The 24,369-nt window shown below is 43.6% G+C and overlaps 1 protein-coding gene across 1 annotated transcript in view; it reads left to right on the top strand.

Moving 5' to 3' along the window:
* GRIN2B (glutamate ionotropic receptor NMDA type subunit 2B) overlaps positions 1-24,369 on the top strand; it is a 206,584-nt gene that overhangs the window by 82,508 nt on the left and 99,707 nt on the right. Inside the window, exon 3 of the mRNA XM_033058313.1 lies at positions 646-1,244. Within this exon, the coding sequence (XP_032914204.1) occupies positions 646-1,244 (599 nt within the window). The remainder of the gene's footprint in view (positions 1-645; positions 1,245-24,369) is intronic.

Genomic DNA, 24,369 nt, shown 5'->3' with positions numbered 1-24,369 from the left:
TTAATATGTTTTATGTTATTCTGAGACTGAGCCCTCACAGTTGTACTGAGAACTGTACAGAGCTCTGTGCTGCTGCTTGCTTTGAGAGGAGCTAGCAGTAGAGATTGTCAGAGCTATTTGTATCCAGTGATTTTGCCTACTCTATTTTTACTTTGGTCTGGGTACTCAAACCAGAGTGACTGTCCCAAACTCACTATCAAAGTGACTGTCCCAAAAATCAGTATCGAAACTGCTGTGTATCCTGTTTATGCTACATATAAGGCTATGATAATGCTGTGATTAAAGCTCTTAATTTCATGGAAATATTTTGTACATATTCTGTTTTTCTGTCCTCACTTGTGTACCACTTGTTCTCTGTCTGTTAGAATCAGGCCTAACAGTTGAAACCTTTGAGTAATTTTGGCAACCTGCCTTTAAAAATAAAGTAAGGACAGCTGGTCATAGAAAGAATTTTACTTCCTTCTCACTTCACTTAAATTTTAAGAAGTTAAAAATATTTAAGCTCTGGCCAAGATATGAAGTAAGATCCTGACTGAGTGCCTACCCCTTTATGTTCAATGGATTGACTAGGAATGCTGTTTATTTCCTTTGACCTATTCTTGTTTTCTTTTCTTCTCTCTTCCTCTCTTTGACTTCCCATTCTAGGATGAGTCATCCATGTTCTTCCAGTTTGGCCCATCAATAGAACAACAAGCTTCTGTCATGCTCAACATCATGGAAGAATATGACTGGTACATCTTCTCCATTGTCACTACTTACTTCCCTGGGTACCAGGACTTTGTGAACAAGATCCGCAGCACCATTGAGCACAGCTTTGTGGGTTGGGAACTGGAGGAGGTCCTTCTGTTGGACATGTCCCTGGATGATGGGGACTCAAAGATCCAGAACCAGCTCAAGAAGCTCCAAAGCCCTGTTATCCTCCTCTACTGCACAAAGGAAGAGGCCACCTACATTTTTGAGGTGGCCAACTCAGTGGGTCTGACAGGCTATGGTTACACATGGATCGTGCCCAGCCTGGTGGCAGGGGATACAGACACGGTGCCATCCGAGTTCCCCACCGGGCTCATCTCTGTCTCATATGATGAATGGGACTACGGTCTTCCTGCCAGAGTAAGGGATGGAATAGCCATAATCACCACGGCTGCTTCTGATATGCTGTCTGAACACAGCTTCATCCCTGAGCCCAAGAGCAGCTGTTACAACACCCAGGAGAAAAGGATTTATCAGTCCAACATGCTCAACAGGTAAGGGAAAGAGCTGGGCCAGCCGTACAAAAGGGCGGTCAAAGGCAACCTTTGATACCAGGATATTTCTGCTGGGGTGTGTGATGCTTTGAGACAGCAGATGGTGCTGGCCAGAACCTGGGCAAGGGGAGGTGAGCTGAGGGTGGGACCCATTTGCTGTGCATCATGAGTGCCAGTGTTGTCACCCTCTTAGACACCCTTCATACAACACAGCAGGCAAGTCAGCATGAGGAAAAGGAATAATGAAGGCATACTGCAACAACTTGAGTGTGCCCCTCAATGCACAAATTATTGCTTTCATGACTGCACTGAACTTCTTGGGGTGTCTTTGCATGACTGGGTCTGCAGCTCTCAGGTGGGTTCTTGCAGAATGGGAATGTTTGTGTTGAAGTCTAGAAGGCACCAGCTTCTGCTCCAGGCACTAGCGCTACGTGAACAGGTATCCCTTATATGTGATGGCTGTGTAATTGTTGTCTGAACACCAAGTGTCCTTCTGCTGTTCATTAGCCCTGAATTACAGGATAGAAAGAAGTGCAGAGATGAGGAGAACTAGAGCTGCAAAAAGAGTTAGAGTCATCAACTCTGCTCAGATCCTGCTTCACACTCAAAGCCTTTAAAGACCTTGGATGTCTTAAGAATCTGGTTTACCTCAGAGCTTGTGCTGTCACACTGCTCTTTGGCACTTCACTGTCCATTGTCTGCTGGGTGTTTTGGGTACTGTTCTCTCTTGAGTACCTTATGCAGAAAGCCTAGTACATTGATTAGAACAGCAAGTTTTTCCAAATTGAAAAGGATATTTAAACATAGAGAAAACCTGTTTGGATAAACATCTTCTTTTTATCCAAATTCAAAATTTTCTAAGAAACAGTGCTAAGACATCTATTTAAGGGCATGGAGGAAGCTTGTGGTGGAACGACCTCTAGAACAGCACTCTGATTACTAGATGTTCCTTTTTGTCCCAGATGGAGTTTTAGTGAGTAGCTAATCAACCCAGATAATTAGATGTGGAATCCAGATGCCCCCTGACCTGCTCAGCTGTCATTGTCCAATGTTTTACATATAAAATCCTTGGACATGTTAGATCCTTTGTGGTGAGAAAAGGAAAATCCAAGCAGTAGCCATCAGGCCACACAGAGCTCATTGTCTTTGTTAATTTGTCATGTTGAATCACTGAGCAGTGCAAATGTGATGGCTTGGTCTGCATGCTGTGACCCCTCACTGTCAACTTCACTAGGCAGATAGAGGGACTAAGGGACAAGGAAGCAGATTTTTGCTTTGCCTGAATGTTGGGGACTGTAAGAGAACTTTATTCTTTGGCCCAGTATATTACCATATTACTATTTGTTCTTTGTCCCTATGAGCCACTGTCATATTACCAGGTCTTACTGCTTTTACTTCCTCCTCTCCATGCTGGTTTTTCTCTATGCAGGCCTTGAAATTACTAAAGGTGCCCAAAGCTTTTATCTCTTTCCTTCCAAGCTAGGCTTGGGAGTAAGGGTTTTTTCTGCAGCTCTTTTGAGTCATCAGTGATATGATTAAGCAGGGAAAATATATTTAGTGTATACAAAATAATGAGAAGTAACATCAAGGCAGGCTTTTGTTCTACCTTTCCAAATGAAGAGGGATTTTGGGGGGAGCTCTATTGTGTCTTTTCAGCAGTTATCTAGAAAACAAAACGTTCCCTGCTATGTGATGCAGCGTTCTGCAGAGACCTTCTGCTAATGAGTTCTGTTGACACTCTGTTAGCCTATGCATAACATCACACCCATATAGCTATGCTGCTTCAAGGAGCCAACATAATCTCTCTGCATAGCACCTTTTTTGCATTGTTTAGAAGCCGCCAGCTCTGAGACTCCTGAGTGCAGATATGACAGCATTGTTGTGCTGTGTAGATATGCCCTGAAACCTGGGCACCCCACATGAAAGCAGTTCTTGTCACTTTTGAAGATCCTAGCTTTCTTTTCACCTTCACGGCCCAAATCATGCTATTTCTGCTCCCTTGTGTGCTTTGGGTACAACATTCACAGGAATGAGTGCCAATATGTGTAGCTACACCCAGCTTAGTTTGGGTACTGACATCAGTCTCACTGAGAAGCACAGTCAAATTAATCTATGCCAAACTCTGTTCTGCCTCTATGTAGATTGCTGCAGGCACCTGAGCTAACTCAGAAATAATTATACTTTTCTAGTGACTTGTGAGCACAGTGCAAATATTCACTTTTCCTCACGTGGTGCTGGCCTGTGAGAGGTTTCTGACCTCACCTCCTTTCCCCCATACTGCCCATGTTTCCACCCTCTCTGTATTTCCAAGTCAGATGGTTCAAAATCACTTCAGTGGGTTGGGTTCTTAGTTTTTTATTTAAGGCAAATTACTTTCAGGTACCTTTTAAAAGCTAGTGGTGTCTGAAACAAGCCATTGCTTTTACAAATCCAAGGGTTCAATAGAAATTAGATGGCTTCAAAATCAGCCTCACACCTGCGGAAGAGGAGAGGTAGAGGAGAAGCACAAGATGTGGAAGGAAGCAATCATGAAGATGTGAGTTCACCTCACTGAGACAAAACCCACAGAGATTAATAGTTGTAATCTGTGTTCATACCTTCCAGTTCAATTGAATTTACTGGAATTTACTATGTGCTAAGCTTTAAACCTCTCATGATATGCTTTGTCTGTCTGGGATATGGCAGATTCTGCAGAGCTGGCTACCACATACTTTCTGTAACCCCTTCCACCTATTAGAATCCCGTGGTACTTGTGCATTTTGCGCTCCAGGTTGCAGCAATACATGCATGTCTGGAACATGGTTTGGTTCATTTTGGACTGGACTACAGGCTCTGGAATGCTAATTTTAGCCTTGCTCTGGACCAAGCAATACTATATTCAGCATCTGCAACTTACAGTTGCCCTTCTACATGCCTACAGAGTGAAGAAATGCATGTACATGGGCTTGATGTCTGGGGAGACAAAGTGTATATGTATGTGATCTCAGACAAAGCATCACCATGTAACTACTGTTTCAGAAACTCTTGAAGCTAATCCAAAGTGGTCCAATTTACTTCAAATCCATAGCTGGGGAGGCAATGCAATAAAGGAATTTTCCCTTTTTATTCTTTGGAGAGTGACACATCCAACTAAAAAAATGTGTCATTTAGTTCAGCTGGGGCACACAATACACTGACTGTGAATTAGTCATTTCCCAAGATCATCCTTTGAACTCTGACCATTTCTTACTTTTTTCCCTCGGCTTTCTAAAAAGGCAACTCTTCTGAATGCAGGTAAAATCAAATGGTCTTGCTCAACATGGTATCAGTGGTTGATCTGGGTATATAATGGAGTAAAGAGAAAATGAACGGAATGTTGTTCTGATTCTCTCTATATTTCCTCCTTTTTACACTGACACTTGTTCCTTTTTGCAAGAACTTGTGCAAACAAAGTTTTATTTGAAGTATGGCTGCAAGCACAAAAAGAAACAAGGCAGGCTGTTATCTAAATGCCATTTATTGACAATGTAGGTGTTTGGTCTGCATCTTCTTGTATTGCTAATGGTCTCATAGCAACTGTTTCTGTCTGCTTTGAAACTGGTTCTCTGTTGTGTTAGACTGGAACTGCAAAAGTATGATCACGACCACTGAATATTTTGGATTTTGTCCAATAAGTGAACTTGCTGATGTGATAACTCCACTAAAGGGTAATAAAATGATACTTTGACAGAGTTTTGTTCTACAAGGTTTGTTAGTTATTTTTTTGAATAATTTTTGAGGAATTTTTCCTCTAGTGGGGGATTTATCTCAATTTATGCTGATAATAGGCTTAGGTGGTAATTTGGAGTCCAAATAACCAAATGCTGTTTCCCAGTTCAATTACAGTCTTTAATTCTTTGTTTTGTTTGTAATAATTACCTATTCATTTATTCCTTCATTGTCCCAGAAAAAAATCTGATCTGAATATTTCAGTCTACCAAGTCTGTAAGTTATCCCAATATCTGGTCTTCTGGGCACCCAGCAAAACCACTGTGCACTCTGCTCTTTTCTACTGGATGAAAGATCTCAAAGGTTGGGAAGGAAATGTTCAGATGAGTTCTTTTCTTGTGGTCTTTCTTAGGAGAGTTGCTAGGCTTCCAGGCATCCTGCAAAACTCATCATTTTTCCCTTCACCATGGCTGCTGAGGAGTGAGTGGGCAGAGGTGGATGTGTTTATAGGCAGCCTTCTGCTTATTTCGTTATTTTAATTGATGGGACAGATTTCCTTGAGCTCTGGATTGGTGCTTCTCATTACATTTTAGCAATGGGAAGAAATAACTAAATGACAGGAGTATTCTTAGGAGTGGAATTCGGAGATGAGTCACGAGAAATGAATATAATTTCTGGCACATATTTGAGAAATGGAAGCTCAGCTGTTTTGTATGGATATTCACAGTCTTTGGGCTACATAAGCTGTGGTTTTATTGTAACCTTCAGTGAGACCTGGGCTCTTTCTCCTTATTGTCATGGCTGCTTGTGAATGCTGGGCCATAACTACTAGTTTGTTGTTGTAGGGTTTCTAATGAGTTCTCTACTGATTGGCTTTAATAGTCTCTCATTTAACACCAGGCTGCACACAGCAGATTTCATTTTAATAAAAAGTGCAGTGGAGCATTTGCTTTGGAATTAAAATACAAATGTGGAATTATACCACCTTTGCAAAGGAATACTTTTAGAGAGAAACAAAGTTAGACTCAATTCTGTACCTCAGATTCTTCAAATAGGAAAACAGCTGGCGAGCTTGCTCAGTGCATTGTTTGGACATGACACTTCCACTCTGGGGGAAGTAGCATTCATCTGTAGTTTTACCTCGCCAAATAGATAAGAAATGCAGAAGAACCTTTGATGAGTACTTGGAAACTGTTTTCCCTGGAACAACCAGGGCAAGCTCTGTTCTCACATGACTGCATTTCCCTAATAGAAACTAGGAATTGCTGGGGCTTAGATACCCAAGCAGTGAGCAGAGAAAGTTCTTGCAACTGGGTTGTACAAACAAACTGCTTCTGTGGAAACTCAAGACTGCATGGGTTGTACATATCCCTAAACAAAGTGCAGTGCCCCTTTAGGGTATTGTGTCACCCTGATGAGCAGCACCACACCCATAGCACCCGGACCTGTTTTCCCCAGATCAGCGCCAAGGACAGTGCCCAAGCAACACTTTTCCTTGTTTTTATGGTCTCTCTTAACCCATCCTCCTGCCTTCTCCTCTCTGATAATGGCAGCCATTGCCTTCCACACCAGCACTGGGGTCATCATTTGTCATTTGCAGGTATTTCCATGGAGCCTCTCTGTGTTGTCTCCTAGTTGAGTGAGTCACAGACCTCCACACAGTGCAGTAGGGGAGTTGAGGGCAGGAATGGACAATCGACCATTTTCACTGTTCTTTCTCCATTCACAAGTTTGCCAGTTGTGCTCATGCTAAGAGGCAGGAGTCCTGTCTTGCTCAGTTTGGCAGGGCTACATCTACCTGCTTGGCAGCTGGCTGGAAAGCCCTGCTCCAGCCCTCAAATCCTGTGGTGCTCCAGCTGTGGGAGGCACGGTGCCAGGACTTGCTTCTTAATGCTGGGGAGAGAAGGTGTAAAGTGGCGTGTTCCCAAGGATGCAGAAATTGCCCTTTTCAGAAACTTGGAGGGTGAGGGAGCATATGTAACTTTTGACCTTTAGGAACCTCTAGGCCAGTGTCTAGTTAGCAGTTCATTGTGTTCCCACTGCTTGGTGTGTCCCGCTGTGTCAGGCTGGTGCAGAGTGGCAGCACGTGGCATGAGCGCTGCTGACAGATTAGACATCCCTGCTGCTGAAATCTGCTTGTTCCTGTCACTGCTCCAGCAGCAGCTGGAGGCTGGGGCTGGCCTGTGCCTCCTGCCTCTGTCAGGGTCTCTCTGCCTCCCTGCATCCCTAGTTGCACGTCATCTCACTCTCTGTGCGTACTGCCATCACCTTTTTGTGTCCCTGTCTGCATCTCCTATTGCATTTTGTTTGCCCTGTGTGCATTGCAGTGGTGCAGTGCTGGTGAAAGGTGCTGGGTTTGTTGGCTTGTTATTCATGTTGCCTGGTCAGGAGGTGAACAGTCGTGTGCCACCACATCTTGACTTCCTCTGACTCCTTTTTTTTCTATCACTGGAGAGGAATGCTGAGGGCAGATTGTGACATGCCCTTGATCCAAATCTCACCCATACAGGTGCCTGATGCAGAAGAGCAGTCTGTGTCTGGCTGTCCTCCTTGCTCTGCCCAGCTCTTAAGCAATCCTGCTTGGGCAGTGGGAAGCACAGCTGTCCTGCAATGGAAGGTCAAGCATCAAACTAACTTGTTGCTGCTAGGATACTGGAGATCCCTGGCTTCTCAGTGGGAGTATATGATGGCACAGCAAAAATGTTTGCTCCTCAGCAGGCACCACAGGATGCCATAGTCCTGCAACGCTGGGCTTTGTCAGAGGGGGAGAGGAAGTACTTGCTCTGTGTGGACAGTTGTGTCTTTCAGACTCTTTGCAATTAAAATAGGATCACAGAATCACAAAATATTCTGAGTTTGAAGGCACCCACAAGGATCAAGTCCAACTCTTAAATGAATGGCCTGTACATGAATTGAACCTGCAACCTTGCTGATACCAGCACCTTGCTCTAACCAAATGAGCTAATAGAAGGGCTCAAGTGAAGTGATGGTTTTTTGGCAAGTGTTGTCTTTTGATTAAAGGACATACCCTTTCATTAGCTCCTCCAAAATCCACCAGCTGGGAATGAATTTTGGTATGCACCATCAGTTTCCAGATGGGAAAATGTCCGTGTTCTGCTTCCAGCCCTCTGAGACATATTCTGCTCTGCAGCCAAGTCCAATTAGTGCTAGTACCGTGGCAACTTCGCTTGCTGGTGACAATATGTTTTAATGTTTGCCTTCAGACTCTCTCCACTCCTCCTGGAAAGTGAGTCAAAATCCTCCCTCTGTGGTGGAGCTTTGAAACCACAAATCCAGTTCAGGCTACAGTTTAGCACCAGGTATGCTTTGCTGATCCTGCTCTGATCACAGAATGCATTTAGGGTGCTGTGGGCTTGAAAGCGCCTCAGGGAATTTGAAAGCCTGCTTTAGCAGAGCAGTGGAGGGATGGTGAGAAATACCCTTTTTCCTTCAAGAACTGGCTTGATGGGGCAATGGATATTTTCTGGCTTGCACACCTGCACACTGATGGCTGGCCATATGGCCACATGTGGTTTCATCACTGGTGCCTATCAGGAACGTGTGCATTTTTTTTTCCTTTCTCATAGAAACGTAATTTCTTTTTTTTCCCCCCTCTCTCCTCCCCTCAGACTTAATGTTCTTACTATCTTTCAAGTTTTTAAAAATAGGAACTACTGCGTTGCTATGGCTCCCTGTGCAACTCTGGAGCAGTTTTTTTTCCCCTTTGATGCAATTTGGGTCCACGATTCAGTTTGACAAGACACCAGTGCTGCTTGTACCTAGTGCTCCCTCCTGGAAGTTGGGGAGGGAGCATGACAGCCTTTGTGTTGCAGAAATACACCAAAAAAGGGAAGAATATTAAGTCAGATGACCTTTCTAAGGAAAGAGTGGAGGTATTAACCCTGGTATGTCTGGCATGAGATTTTTTTATGTTCTGCAGTTTTAACACGTTCCTGTGGTGTAACTTTCAGTAGGATGTTCTTTCCCCCTTTTTGTCCTACACTCTTGTGTGATAGAGCTGAGCCCTGTCAAACATCTGCCTACTCCCCTGCTGAGCTCCTGCTGTTCAGTGGCTTTTGCCATCTATGCTTTGTCCAAGAGATTGTGCGTGGTTAAGTGCTTTTCTGAATTGAACCTTAGAGCACTCCTGACTAGATGCTGCAGATGAAATTTCTGTCAAAATCATTGCTTCAAAGGTTACTCGAGTCTTGCATCCACATTTTGGGAAAATGTGGATCTTCATATCTGTATATCTGCAGCTGAATACTTATCTGAAAGGGAGCATACCAAATACTGCACAGGTAACAGGTTTTGAATACCTGTTACCTCTGCAGAGTCCACACCTCCCTCTGCAGACCCGTACAGACCTCTCCACTGGCCTATTTTCAAGTAACAATAATTTTAAAAGTACATTTTGTTTTACTCTGCAATTTTTATTTTCATTCACAGTCCAAAGGTGAACAGTTATAAAAAATCTGAGCAAAAAAAAAAATCCCTGTTCATCCAATTTTGAGTTAAGAGAGTGTGAAATGGATGAATTTGTTCTGCTTGCAAATAATTAGCCAGCAGTGGGGTTTCTGTTGGTGTGGACAAATAACTCAAAGCTAGCTTCACCTCAAACTTCAGAAATTAGTTTGCAGTGTTAGACAAGGGATTCCTGCTTTGCTAAGGTTAGAAAATGTAATTTTGAATTGAATATAAATATTTGAGGATGATCTACGTTACCTTAATGTAATTTTTTTTGTATTGTACATTCACTGTGCACTATATTTCTTGAAGTGTTTGAATGGAATATAATTTAGAAATGTGGTGTTTAAAATGCTTGAATGTGAGTGAAATAATAACAAAGAAAATAGAAATAGCAGAGACTTGTCAGCTTGTTCAGTACACCCTGCTCTATCATTTCTGCAGCATGTTCTCTCCTGATTTAAGTAGCAAAAATGTCCCTACTCAAGGCTGCAAGCACCTTAATATAAAATGAATATTAAAATCTAACCGTAGTTGCCCTTGAAATGATCAATCAGACTGAATGCTGCCAGCCATCTTCATACAAAGAAAGCTCTTTTCTGCCCCAGTGGAGAGATTTCTGATCCTGTTACATCACACCAAACAGGTCTCTACACCTGTCTTTATTGAGTAAGGGTGGCAAGGTGATTTGGCCTCCCCTTTGCAATAATGTGCTGTGAGAAATGGTGAAAAAACAGCTTTGGTGACCTCAGTGTTGGTCTATGTTAAGGATCTGGAGAGACAGAAGATAATCAGATGAAGAGTTCACTCTCTTGTTGGTGTGGTCATGGTGGAAGAGAGATGCCACAATGGACTCAAAACCTGTGAACCTCTGTAGCCTGACAATGGTTAGAAATGCACAAATTTTACTTGGTTTTTGAAGCTGTATTAAAACGAGACGGAAATGAGTTTTCAGTGTCTTGCCCAGTGTTCTTCCCTGTTATTATTAGTGTCACAAATGAAATAATTTTTCAGCAAGAGGGCTACCTCCAGTTGCAGTGTCAGCATCTTACATTTATTTATGACAGGCTGTAGCATCCTTTATCTGCAGTTCCAAAGCACTTTACAAAGTAGAAGGGGATGGCTTAATTCACCAAAAAAATTCAGCCATCTCGGGGGTGAAATAGAGCAGCTGTTTAACAGGATATAATACGAAGTGGAGATGAATACTGCACCTCACTGGAGCTGCACGAGGAATTTCAGCTGGCAGAATTAATTTACTAGAGGTGGATTTTTGCCAAGACATTGGGGGTGTTTAATGAGCACAAGATATTAGTGGCAGTGCCACACATGCCTCTCTTATGCCTGTGTGAAGCAGGCAGGCAGCAGCTCCAGAAGTGGTTTCACAAAGGAGGTTAGCAGCTTTTCCAGTGTACAGACTTCAAGAGCAGATGATATCTAATTTCAGTGACTTCTTTCATCCCAAGAGAATGACATGTTTTGAGCTGACTTTATCTAGATTTTACATTGATTATCTGCTTATTTCCCCTAGAGACAGCCCTGGGCAGAGGGAGATGTCCAACAAGGCTGCTGTGGTTACTGACTGGTTACAGACAATTGATGACTAGAACTGGATGGAGAGCAAAAGGGTTGACTGCAATGAAGTTCTGAGAGGATTTAGCCACATGGGTAATAGATGTCATATATAACAGATGATCCTCCCAAAAGGATACTTTCCATTGCATTCTTCCCCCTTAAAATAATGTGTCCCTGACAGATTAGGCCCTGTGAGTGATATGAGGTACCTCAAACAGATTGCTGCAAGCAATGCTTTCTACCTTCTTCACAAAGATGCTGATGTTGTCCTTCTGCATCTGAGTGGTGACGTATGGCATGGTGAGAGCACACAAGAGCTGGTACTTAAGCCATGACAAAATGCTCTTCAGCATCACCAAGGGACTGTGGAGACTTTGAGGTGCAAAATACAGATGCTTACAGCCTCTGAATAAATCTGAGCATCTAGCAACTGCTCTTCAGTATGCCTAGTGTGTACTCATGTCAAAAAGCTGTTCTGCAGGGCAGTGTGGGCTATTGGGCTTTCCAGCATTTGACTTGCACAGATTTAGAAAGTGCAGCAGAACCATTATTTTGGAGTTCTGCATGCTTTGCTGCCCTTGTCTCAGTTTCCTTTTCCTTTCCTTGCAGGCATGTAGATGAGACATTGGGGGGCTTTACTTGCAGATCTATTTTGCTTTTAATGTAGCCTTGAGATGGAGGAATGTCTTGCTTTCAGCAAATGTGAGACTACAGGTCAGATGAATCGCAGAATCACAGGATGGTTTGAGTTGGAAGGGGACCTTGAAGATCATCTAGTTCCAAGCTCCCTGCCATGGGAGGGGACATCTTCAACTAGACCAAATTGTTCACAGTCCCATCTGACCTGGCTTTGAACACCCACAGGGATGGGGCATCCACACCTCCTCTGGGCAACCTGTTTTCTAATACATAATCTAAACCTACTCTCAGTTTGAGCTGAACATTCCCACATGTCCTGTCAGTATGTGCTCTTGTAAATAGTCTTTCCTCTTCTTTCCTGTAAGTTCCCTTCCGGTGCTAGAAGGCCACAATTAGGTCACCCCAAAGGCTTCTCTTTTCCATATTGAACAATCCCAGTTCTCTCAGCCTTTCCCCACAGGAGAGGTACTCCAACAAGTGCCTTGGAGGCAGCACCAAGCCACAGTTTCTCTGGTGGCTGTAGAAAGATGGTAGTTCTAGAAAGGGCTCCAGTTTGACTATCTAGAGTGAAAAATTTACTTATTTTACTGATTTGTATTTTTTTCTCCAAGCAATTTTTCATGGAAGGCTCAAGTTTGAATTGATGAAGGCACAAGCTTAAGCAATGCTGTGAAATTGATTTGGAATAGTTTATTATAGTCCCATGAAATTGCTTAACAAGGAAGTTTGGCAGAGTGAGGGAGCCAAATGAGAAAAGCATGGTGCTCCCAGCAGTGGATGGCACTGGGAGTGCTGTGTAAGCCAGTACAGGAGGTATGTAGGCATTCAGGGGTGGGATTAGCCACAGGGGAGAGGAGAGCTTCCCAAGTGAGAGGCATCCACCAACTTGCATTGCAGATCTGGTCTGCATTGCTGCTGGTTTCCTTCTGTTTTGTCCCCCTCTTCTGGATCCTCACAAAGCCTGCAGAAGGGGTTCTTCCTCTTGGTGCTGAGCTGCAGCAGCTCAGAAACATTTGCTGCAGCCATCAGTTGTCAGTGTGGAAGCAGGTCCCCAGAGAAGGGCACTGACAGAAAGGGAGTGTGGGGATGTGGTGCAGATGGAGGACCACTTGGGGAGATGTAAAGCATCACTGGCCTTGGTTTTAGAGCACTCACTGTGAAGGACATGCAGCTGGTTCTCTAAGTGGGAGGGCTGTGGGTGACACTGACTTTCATTCTTCTGTGTGGTTTGGAGATTGCTTTGCCTTTTCAGATGCCAGAGGTCAGAGCAGCAGAAGTACCTAAAACCAGGCAATTGCACGGATGGTGTGATTTTGGCTGTGGCCATTCTGCTGAAGCTGAGCAGTGGGAACTCCTATGCCAGGAAATCCCTGAACCTCCTCTCATCGTCTGAGAAGTCAAGGGAAAGCAGCCATATAAATTTGTTATATTTGTGACAGAGGTTCATGCTGAAAGTTTCTTTAAGTATCAAAGAAAGTTGTGTGGTAGCACCTAGGGGTCTCATTTGGAGATGGCTGTGGTCCACTCCCTTCACCATTACAGAAGAAAGGAGGTGTTGGGCTGGTCAAGGAGACAAACACTGTTGTGCCTGTGCCTATTTACTTAATTACTACACCTCTAGGAGGCTGCTGCACAGGACTGTGGGTCTCAGCCAACGCTCAGGGTATTGAGGGTGTTCTCAATATTGCAGTAGTCTGGTGAGGTGTCAAGGAGCTGTCTTGGTACCACCTGGGAGCTGTGGAACAAGTTTTTATGTAGTGGCACATGCTGGTGGGACTGTGAAAGATGTGGACAAACTGAGAGAGGTCTGTTTTATAAGAATGGCGCTCTAGTAACAATTCACACCTTTGCTGATGTAGACCTATGTCAAAAAGCTTGTTCTCCTAATCAAGTCCTTATGCCTTGGTTTTGCAATGTCTGCTATGTATTTTACCACGAAAAATGCTATTTCTTTATGTTCCTTCTTCAGGCCAGGAATCTCCTTTTGTCTTGTCAGCAGGCATGGGAATAGTGGGCTTGTTCTGGCCAGTGGGTGCAAGAGGAAATTTAGAATGTATTATTCTGCATTATTCGGAACCTGTTCTTCTGCTGTGCTTCTAAAGAAGGATGTAAATGGTGGGTAGTCAAATAGAGAAATGGAGAGGATGGAACAAGTACTTAGGTGTTTGAACTAACAGGTTTTTTTTACTTCCTCCCCAACCCACTGATCCTAATGGGTTTCCCGCTGTTTCCCTGAGAGAGCGCTTTGAGGGGTTGGGAGTGGGACGCTTATGAGCTTGCCAGATCAACAGTAGTTCTTGCTAACTGACATTTTGTCCTTCTTTTCCAGCATAATTTTAGGGCAGGCTTGCAGGTTTGCATTGTGGAAGGAGAGAACAGGAGGTTGCAGGGGAGGCAGGAGCCCATAAGCAAAGCCTATTGCACTGGTGTTTCCATGATTCCATGCTCACGGTGTTTTGCAAACAGTCAGGGATGAATCCACTGCTCTTGTTATCAGTCATAGCCCTTTGTGTGTCTCTGTGTCCTTCCATCACTCCCATCTTCCATCTTCTTATCCTTCCCTCAATAGGTGATTCTTTTCTATAGAAATATTAAATCTTAGCTTAAAACAGAAGAACCACCCCATTTTTCCTATCCCTTTTCTTTCCTCTCTTTCATCTTTTCTTCCCATGGAAGTGTTTGAAGTAGCACCAGTTCCCGAGAAACGCGTTTTTTTTTTCTCCCTTTGTGCTTTGGCTCTGTGTCCCTTTTTCATTATATCTTCCCTTTGTTATTTTGTTCTGCCTGCCTCCTCTCTCTGTCTTCTCCCCATCTCTCAACCCTTCTTCAAGGCTCGTTCTTCATTAATATGTTAATTTCTAGCCCAGGAATGGTTCTTGCAGCTCACTGTTCACCAGGGAGACCCAGAGGAGTGAACCAGGAGAGAGAGAGAAAGGGGAGAGAATAAGTAAAAGGAGTGAGTCAGTAACTTACAACAGGATACAACAAGGAGTGATAGCAAAGGAGAATCTTGCACTGACAGGTGTCAGCATGCCAGGGAGAAGAGGATTATCCACAGTTTGGACTGGATTGGTCTTTGTCTATTGTTTTGACATTTTCAACTTCTGAAGCTTAATATTAGTAGAGAAAAAACCCCATAAAACTAAGGAAGCTCTGAACTCTTTTTTTCAAGTAGCTCCTTTTTGGCAATATCTAAGTTATCTTTCCCTCTGCACAGATTATTTTTAAACATCAGGCCCTACTCCCACCCTGATATGGTCTCTTTGTTTCATTTGATGCAAAATTGTTATCTGTATGGTCTTTGCATAAGGCTTTGGGCATATTTTGCAGGATGAACAAAACCATACCAGAAATTCTCTGAAGGGAATTTTACTCCAAAATAAGTTTTCAGATGAGAAGGAGAGAATGTTTAAACTGCTGTTCAGGTGAAGAGGTATGAATAAAGACTATAATGCTCCAGAAGTTATATAGCAGTGAAAATGTTAGGGAACCTGGGGTTATAAGGAGCATGACAACTACCATTAGAGACAGATGTGATGAGTCAAAGTTTTCCTTTCTGCCACCCACCACTACAGTTACTGGGTGGAAGGTTGCAAAGAAAGAAGAGATGGAGGCAGGCACCTCTGCATCATGGACCAGACCTGGGAAGGATGCAGAATGCCAACACTATTGCAATTTTACCCTGAAATTAGGAAACCTCTAGCTATTGTATCTGCTGTTTTATATCTAATGAAGTGAGACCTCTGTATGTGCTTATAGTCCTAGGATTGTGATTGCCCAAGCAAATAATTAACAATGCAGCAATGGAGCTGGCAGGGTGGGTGGCAGGAGGTGAGGAAGCAGTTCTGAGGAAGGGCATGTGGTAAAGGAGAGAGACAGGCAAAGACAAGCTCTGATACAGTGCTGCAAAACCGGTGTGAGCTGGAAGCAGAATAACTAGGGAGGAAAACTCAGGGGGACTGCTGCAATGTTCTGTGAAGTCCAAGGCCCCCGAGCCAAGAGCCTTTCATATATTACGTACACACAACTGTGTCAAAAGAATATTATTTAGGTTGCAAAGGCAAGCACTTCAAACAGAAGAAAATTCCAGAACTAAGGCTGCAATCTTAATTTAGCATTCTTATGTCTATGCATTAGAGAGCAGTGGTTTCAGTATTATCTTTCAAGACAGGACCCCTGCCTGCTTCTATATACAGTATGGGTGACATTTCCTGGCTGAGCAGTGATTCAGTATTTTGTTTCCTTTGCCTTATTTAATGTGTATCTTTAAGCTTTGTGTTGTGTCTGCTTTCACAGGCTGCTGAAAATTGAGGATTCTTTGTCTCAAGGTGTTACCTGTGGCACGTTAGGCCAGTATCTCAGTACATTGTGAAGTTCATGGATTTTCACCCTACTCCTATGAGATGAGAGGACACAAGCTACTTTATGTAAATCCATTGTATAGGCGGGGAACTGAGGTGCAGCAAGATTAAGGTCAAAAATGTCTATTAATTTTTCATGGCCCATCTGAGACACCGAGAATCTCATTATTCAAAGTACTGATCATTACAGAATGCTTTCAGTGTTCAAAGCAAATTTCTCTTTGTCTTCCACTCAGCAATTCTTCAATTGCCCCCTGCCAAGTCTTACCTAGGACTGAGCACCGTTTTTCATTGATTTTTTATTAATGTAGAAATGGAAATTTGGTGACACACAAGTTATATGGGCTGTTTGTTTATACGCTGTATAATTGTTTGTTTTGCAGAAATCATCTTGAACCCAGGAGAAAAACAAAACAGTCTCCAAAACATTTTCCTTTTTTAATTTTAATTTGAATTATTTCTTTCAATATATTTGAGATGAAACACTGGATTTCGAACTCCAATTAGCTTATAACTTCAATATGTATCTTCCTATCATTTGAAAAAAAAGATGTTTGAAAATGTTCTCATTCAAAAGAAAACAGGCTGAAAAAAATGTATATATCTATCAAAATATATATATATATATATGTCTAAAAAATCTGGTTTCAGAGATTTTACTGATCTCTTCTCCCTTGTGTCCAGTAGTAGGATGCATGTGAATGGTTTGAAACTGTGCCATGTGAGGTTTAGACTGGATGTTAGGAAGGTTTTCTTCACTAGGAGGGTGGTCAAGCACTGGAACAGGCTTCTTGGAGAGGTGTTCAATGCTCCAAGCCTGTCAGTGTTTAGAAGGCATTTGAACTAGATGATTGTTGTAGGTCCCTTTCAAATGGAATGGAATAGAATATTCTTTTCTATTTATACCACCATGGCCTTGTGCAGAGGTTGGGACAAATCCAGCCTTGCAGTCCACCTTTTAGCTGGCTTAGCAATATGATTTTCCTGTTTGTCCTCGCCATTCTCAACCTCTTACTTGATTACTGCCCATTTTCCAAACAGCTAAGTTTGATTCCCAAATTAATCTATCTAGTGCATTCAATGAGATCGGGGTTCTGCAAGAAAAATTGTTGATTCAGGACTGATTCTTAGTTGTTATGCAAAATGGTATGCATTCAAATTGTTTGAATAACTATAATGCTGACGTTTTCCCTCTTTTGCAGTGTTTGACTTTGTGTAATGAATGAGCCACCACTTTGCCAAGCTGCATGGTTTAATGGTCACAAACTTGCTAGCTTTTCTCTCCCACTGCTGGCCTCTTGTCTCCAGCAGCTTGTCTTGTCTGTTCTGCCCTTCTGGCTTCTTGCCCCAGTGTGGTTCTCACCTAGCAAAGGTAGAATTTACCTTACAGACAAATAATCTAAGCTCCAGAACCTGGATCTAGAAAAATCCAGCTTCCACTGCTGGATGGTGTAACTTATTTTCATCTATTTCCACTTGTCTCACATTCTGACTCCTTGTCCAATCTGTCCTCCCCTCCTCTCACTTCCAACAAGTCACAGTCTCTTTGTCCAAATAGCCCAGGTTCACACCTTCCAGTTATCTTTTCCCATACAACATTTTATCCCCTTACTGCTCATGGTGTCCCAAGTCAGTGTATCCTGATTTCCTTCCTGGCTCTTTCCTACTGCTTTGGAATTAGCCAGCCTCCTTTTCCAGCAATCTCTATGTGCAGGGAGCAGGTACAATCATGGGAAATGCAAACCCAGGAGATGGATTCCTCCTTCTTCTGCTCTCCAGTCCACTCATAGGCCTTTTATGAGCCTTAGACAGCAGAAGGCCCAGTCAGGAGAGGAGTTTAAAAAGGATGGGGTTTTTTTGGTTTTTTTTTTTGAAAGCTCTAATAATTTTTCTTGAACAACTGTAAATTGCAGTTTTTCCAAAGGCTTATGACCTGTCTAGGTTTTCACAAGTATGGGAAAAATCAGCATGAAATGAATGTTTGCTTTCCTCTCTCATCAAAATTCATGTCCCTTGAAAGCAGAGAACTACCGAAGCTTTTTATAAAGGTCACTATCTTTTTCTTAATGTTGGTAAAATAGCTTTTTTCCCTCTTGTCTGTTTTTGGAAAAGAACGGACCATTTTAACTTCAATCTTCGTCAAATATCAGACATGACATGAACATCTGATATGGAAAATGTCGCTCTTAAAGATAAAATTTGGCATGGCTAGAGGAATTTATAAAGAAGGCTTTACCTTGGGAAGAAGAGGACAGCTTGAAGAGATGGTGATACCAGCTCCAGCAATGCAAATCTCTCCTCTCTCTGTGGGCTTCCTGGAACATTTTTGGGAGGTAGATCTGCTTACGGCTGAGCATGTTCTTGTAGGGTCTTAAACATGGTCAGCAAGCAGAGAAACTAATTGTTTTATTTCAGTTTGAATTGAAAATGATAGTTCTTAAAAAAGAAAAGAAAAAGTGTCTACCCAAGGCTTTCAGCACCTTTAATGTTCATTTAAAAATGTACATCACACAATGAAAGAAAATCGGTTCCAGTCCCCAGCACGGAACTAAAACCAATCATCCAAACAGTTAGAAAAAACAAGTGCAAGAGTGGAAAAAAAAGCCAATCATCCACAGGCTGTCCTTTTCTTTCTTCTCCTTCTATCCCTCCCTCCTTGCTTCAGCCATGGGTGTTCAGCTACAAGGCTGTATTTTGCAGTCCTACCTTCACCAAAACAGATTAACTCATGCAGCTCATGAATCATCCCCAAACATGGGAAGCCTTAGTGGGAAGAAAGCAGTGCCAGAGATACTGTTTTTTCTCAATTTTTTGTAAAATGTTTCTAGGAGCCAAGTGGCATGTTGAGGTTACAGGCTCCAGATGAGAGCTCTGGCTGAGAGCTAGAGAGTGTGGCAGACTGGAAGAGGCAAGTTTGGGGTCAGGATGCTGAGAGAGATCTGGCAAAGATTGGCCAAGCATCTTCTGGCACTTGATGCATCCTCCCTTGGTCTCTTCCTGGAGAAGACATAGGGGAAAAAACACTACTTCTTGGGACTCCATGACAGGCATTTTGTGTTCTGGGAAGAGATTTCAGAGTAGGTGGTGCAGCCTTGAACCTCACCACTAGCCTTAGATAAACATTCATAGAATCAAAGTATCATTCAGGTTGGAAAATTCCTCAGAGATCATTGAGTCCAGTCATTAACCTAGCACTGCCAAGTCCACCAGTAAACCATGTCCTTAGTGTCCTATCTACACGTCTTTTAAATACTTCCAGGGGGAATGGCTATCCCATTCTGTGGGCAGCCTGTTCCAGTGCTTGACAACCCTTTCAGTACAGAAATTTTTCATTATATCCAATCTAAACCTTCTGTGGCATAACCTGAGGCCATTTTCTCTTATCCTATCATGGCTACTTAACAGTTGTGGTGTGGGACTTGTGAGACGAACAAGGTATCTCAGTCTGGTTCGGTGCTGATATTATCCCTCTCCTGAGGCCATTCTCAGATAGTTCTTGTGAATTGTCCACAGCAGAAGGGGCAGGGGTTTGAGTGGGGCTGAATTATGAACTGCCTTCTCATGGCAGGTAAGTGATTCCTCCTGGCTGACATTCAGTAGACTGTGGAGGTAGCTTGCCTGGCTGATGCCCACTTTATACTTTCTCAGGGATAAATAAAAATCTCCAGGGTTATTATGATTCCTCCTCATATGAGTCTGAATATAAATTGAAGAAAAAGAGGAAACAGGAAAAAACACCAGCATAGCAAATGATGTGCAAGAGGGCTGGTGCCTGTGGCACTGCATGTATTCAATTTCAGTGTGCTGTATTTACTTCTGTTTCCCTTCTGAAAAGACAGCCTCCAGGCACTTCACTAAATGGATTGAAAGGTTTGTCTGGTTTTAACTATGCTTCTGAAAGAGCTTGTGTGTTATTCCTCCACTTAAATACTTCAGAGAGACTTTGCAATGCCTCTTGGTAAATCAGAACATTATGAATACCTTGGCATTTAGGGGGTAGGCAATTATCCATTCTAGGACTGCTTTAGAAGGAGTGACTGGGGTTAATAAGCTAATGTTTTCTAGGAGAGGGTATCCTAATATGGGAGAGTATGGGAACAATCAGTGGATTAATTAAGATGTGTGTAATGGCATGGTATGAACATTTAGCTTTTGCAATCATAGGAATTGGAAGCAGAGTTTCAGTCTCAGGTGGGACGCTGTGCCAGCACTGTTCAGCAGTAGCCAAAACTCTAATGTGTTACCAGCTCCTTTCTAGGTACCAGTGCAAAGCACAGCAGAGTGAGGCTGGTGTGGGAAAATGAATTCCATCTCAGCCAGACCCAATATAAAGCTCTACCCTTAATTGGTAAAAATCTGGAATATCAGTGTGTTGAAGAGTGCCACAGAAGAATTGGGCAGCAGAGAAAAACTAAATGGAGTCACATGGATTTGTCTGCATAGCTAAGATAAGGTCTGGCTTTCTGGTTTTGGCAGCAGAGAGGGGAACTCAGTGATCTGGGTGAGAAAGGATGTAGTTCTGGTTCCTCAGCATGATAATCATGAACCAGCATCTATGGAAAAAAAATTGGAACAGTTTTTTTTTCTGCTCACATTCCCAAGAAGCCTTGGCTGCATATCAGTGGTGAAGGATGGGAGAGCTTGTGGGGAGAAAAAACTGATTTGGTCTCAAAGACTGGCATTATCTGTGCACACAAAATGCCTATTTAGGGAAGAAGTCCTACTTGGTACTTCTGTGACCTCAAAGAACAACTGCTCTAGGGGTGGCAGATGTATTTCATTACCTGTTACATCTATCATTAGCCAAGTTGGGGCTGGCACTATAGCCTGCTTTGATGACACTGTTAGATGCCACAGATCCAGGCTTCAAAGAATCACAGAATCATAGCATCACTAAGGTTGGAAAAGACCTCTAAAATCATTGAGTCCAATCATTGGCCTAAACTGTCAGGCCCACCACTAAACCATGACCCTAGGTGCCACATCTCCATCTACCTCCAGGGATGGTGACACCCCCACCTCTCTGGGCAGCCTGTTTGCTGGCTCAACTTGGAGCCATTTCCTCTTATTCTATCTCTTGTTACCTGGGAGAAGAGACTGACACCCACCTGTCAATGACCTCCTTCCAGAGCAATCAGAACCCCCTGAGCCTCTTTTTCTCTAGACTAGACACCCCCAGCTCCCTGGGGAGGGTTTAGCCTGGTGGCGCTGTGGGGTAGGGGCTCCTCTGTCCAGGATCCTGAGGGTGCTGCCTGGGCTTGGTGGAGGTGGCTTTTCATAGACGGGTTGTCCCATGGCCTGTCCCATGCCAGCAACCTGTCCTCCCAGCAAGTGGCCCCTCTGATAGACTCTGTTTCCCTTAAATTCCTCTTCACATCTTCTCCAATTTGGTAGAAACATTCTTACTTTGACTCCGTGCCTGTGCCCTCAGCAGATTCAAATCATTGGCTGGGGGTGTGTGTGGTTGAAGGTCTGAGTGTTCTGCCCATGCAGAGTCTTTTTTATGACATAAAATTACTTCTGAAAAAGGGATTTAGAGAATTTCTTCTATATCAGTATATATGACATTTTCAAATTTAGGGCACCTTCTCAGGGAGACTGCTTGACACCCTTATCTGAAATCAGGCATTTAGGATTTGAGGACCCAGTGCTTTAACTACTGGGCTTAACTAGTGGGCTTTTCTGGAGAGGAAAGGAAGGTCTTGGTGACTGACTAGAAGGCAGTGAAGAGAGCAGAGGATATATGCATCCAAAAGACTGTGAATAATGATGTAGAATAATGGACATGAATTGTAAAAGATTCTGTCTCTGAAGAGCATCACCTTGTCTTAAGCTCTGAAAAGTGTCTGAAAATGCCATCTCACACCTTGTGAAATTTGAACCTTGTGTGTGAGCACTAAGTTTTAGAATTGATGGGTCAGCAGCTGAGCCCAAATTCCTAGCCTGCCTTATAGTACCATGTGGGCATAGAAAAACAGCCAGCAGTAGACTCCATTGCCTGATTTTCACTCAAGCAAAAGATAGTGATGCAGATAGCAGTAGTTACTCTGTTTCTGAGAGGTATCACGTTAAAGAGCTTGTTAATACCCTCCTACCTCCTTCCCATCCCTTAGGCAACCAGCATGGGCAGCAAGTATAAATAAGTAAGGATATGCAAAGGGCAAAATTTCACTCCAGCTCAGGGCATGTTCTGTGATGCAATGAATAAGCACTTAGAGGGAAGGCTGGGATGGAATTCTGTGGCGCTCCTTCCCAGAGCTGGAGATAATTGTTAAAGGCAGACAGAGTCGGGGTGGGGATGTAGCTGAGTGGGACTGCGCGAGTGGGAGAGAAACATGCCTGACTGACTCTGGCAATGGTGGGGGGTGCCTATTCTGGCAGCAGGTGGGTGAGTTTGTGGGCTGCAGTGAAAGTGTGGTGAAGATGCATGATTGAATTATTAGTTTGTTATGCACGTGGCTGAGGCAGCTGGGGGGAGGAAGGTGGTCAGTGGAGCAGGCTTTTGTCTGTCTGGTCATGGTGCAAAGAAAACACTGTGGCCAGTATTTTGATGGGGCTGTGGATCTAGAAGGACTCCCAGTGTTGAATCTACCTTTTCAGCTCTCTGGGACATGACAGCCTCCTAATTCCCTCTTGGACTTTGCAGACCAGTTTTCAGCTATTGTAGGTTGCTGCAGGGCAGCAAATCCATTTACATCTGGGTAACAGAAAATATAAATTTTGTGCCATCTTTCTTGTCTGTCCATCTGTCTTACTTTGCCACCCTTTCTGCTTTGTCTTCGTTAGCTCTCCCTGGCTGTCACTTGAAGCTGAAATGAACTTTCTGGTTTCCCCCATTGGTTCTTCCTTTCAAATATGGTTAGCAGTGATCCTGGATTCTGGGCCATGTATGACTGTGCAAAGAGGCTGCACTGTGCCTTAGGGAGAGGGAAAGGCAGGGCTAGCCAATTTATGATGAGAAGCACCTAGAAACAAGGGTATAAACCAGTCTGAAAGCAGCAGGGATAGCTCTGAGCATCCCTGCTGGGTTCATGCTGGAGCATTCTCTGAGCATGCTGGAGCAAAAGGGCTGGCAGTGACCAGACTCAGAGCTACACAAAGGGGACTCTGGGGATTAAGGTCCTCTCCTCACCTGGAGGGAATTCTCCTTTTGACCCTTGCTATGGGTGAGGGTGCTGTGCTGGACCATGGGAGCGAAAGGCTTTGCCACCCTCAATCTCTTAAATCACTGAGGTTGCAGTGGCAGAGCATCTAGTACCAAGAGTGGGAAAGCTGGAAGCTTAGACAAGGAGTAATGAAGAGATAGATATGGGGAAGATGTAGGTGTTCCCACCCTGCATGTGCTTCCTACAGGAATCGTGGCTGCTCTTCAGTTTGCAGTGAGAGGCTGTGTGCTTGCTCAGGGGCTGGAAATGGCTGACATCAAGAAACCCACTCTTATCCCTGGAGTTGGAGACGTTGATGACTTCTGGGCTAGGACCAGTTAAGCACTTCTCCCTGCAGAGCTCTTCCCTTTAGTCTATGGTTTGGATAGCTACTCCTCTTTCAAATTGTGGGAGGCTGATGGGGTGTGTGGTGTGTGTTTTTGCTGTGTGTATGTGAAGAGAGCACCCCACCTACATTAGCTTCTGAGCACCAAAAGGCTCTAGGGCAGGAAAAGGGATTGATACTAACCTTGTGCATTCTTTAGCCATTGGTTTTCTTTTACTGAATGAATATCACATGTCCTTCCTTCCTGCATCATCCCCTCACCCCTCCCCCTGCTCTGGGCTTTACATCAGCCTCCTTAATAAGAAGTGCTCTGTTTTTAGTCTTAAGTGAGTGCTGAGCCCTTTGCTGCAAGGCTTACTGTTGCCTAAAGCTTTCATCTGAAATATCAAACTGGTTCTTCAGGCATGTTGCACACCCTGAAGAGCCAGCCCTATCTCAGCTACCCTGCATGGTGCATGGGGACTCACAGCCCCCTCCCACCCCACCTCCACTCCTTTTATTCCAGATCATCAGCAATGACAGGGAGATAGGAGTAAAAAGCAAATGCTTCTCATTTGTGGTTTATAATAAATTTCTTCTGGTAGTCATCTGCCATACCAACAATGCTAGAAGAATCTCACAAAAAATCAGGGGTAAGAGGCCCCTGTTATTAAAGGAAATTGGCAAGGATACATCTCTGCTTCACTCAGGGCTACCTTGGGAAAATGTGTCCCTGTCAAGTGGCACTGACCTGAGCATGCACCACGGAGTGCATCCTTTCTCTCACCTGTGTGCCCCCCACTCCAAGGTGGTGCCTTTGCAGGGTGCTCACAAGGCACTGTTTCTTTCACATGTATTTCCCAGTCTTTCAGCTGCCTTCCCCTTTATATTTGAGAGTTTGTTGATATTTCTTCCATCTCAGCACT

Source organism: Catharus ustulatus, chromosome 4, assembly GCF_009819885.2.
Source record: "Catharus ustulatus isolate bCatUst1 chromosome 4, bCatUst1.pri.v2, whole genome shotgun sequence".
Classification (NCBI taxonomy): Eukaryota; Metazoa; Chordata; class Aves; order Passeriformes; family Turdidae; genus Catharus; species Catharus ustulatus.
Note: the sequence above shows the minus strand (reverse complement) of the source record. Positions and strands in the feature narration are given on the sequence as shown.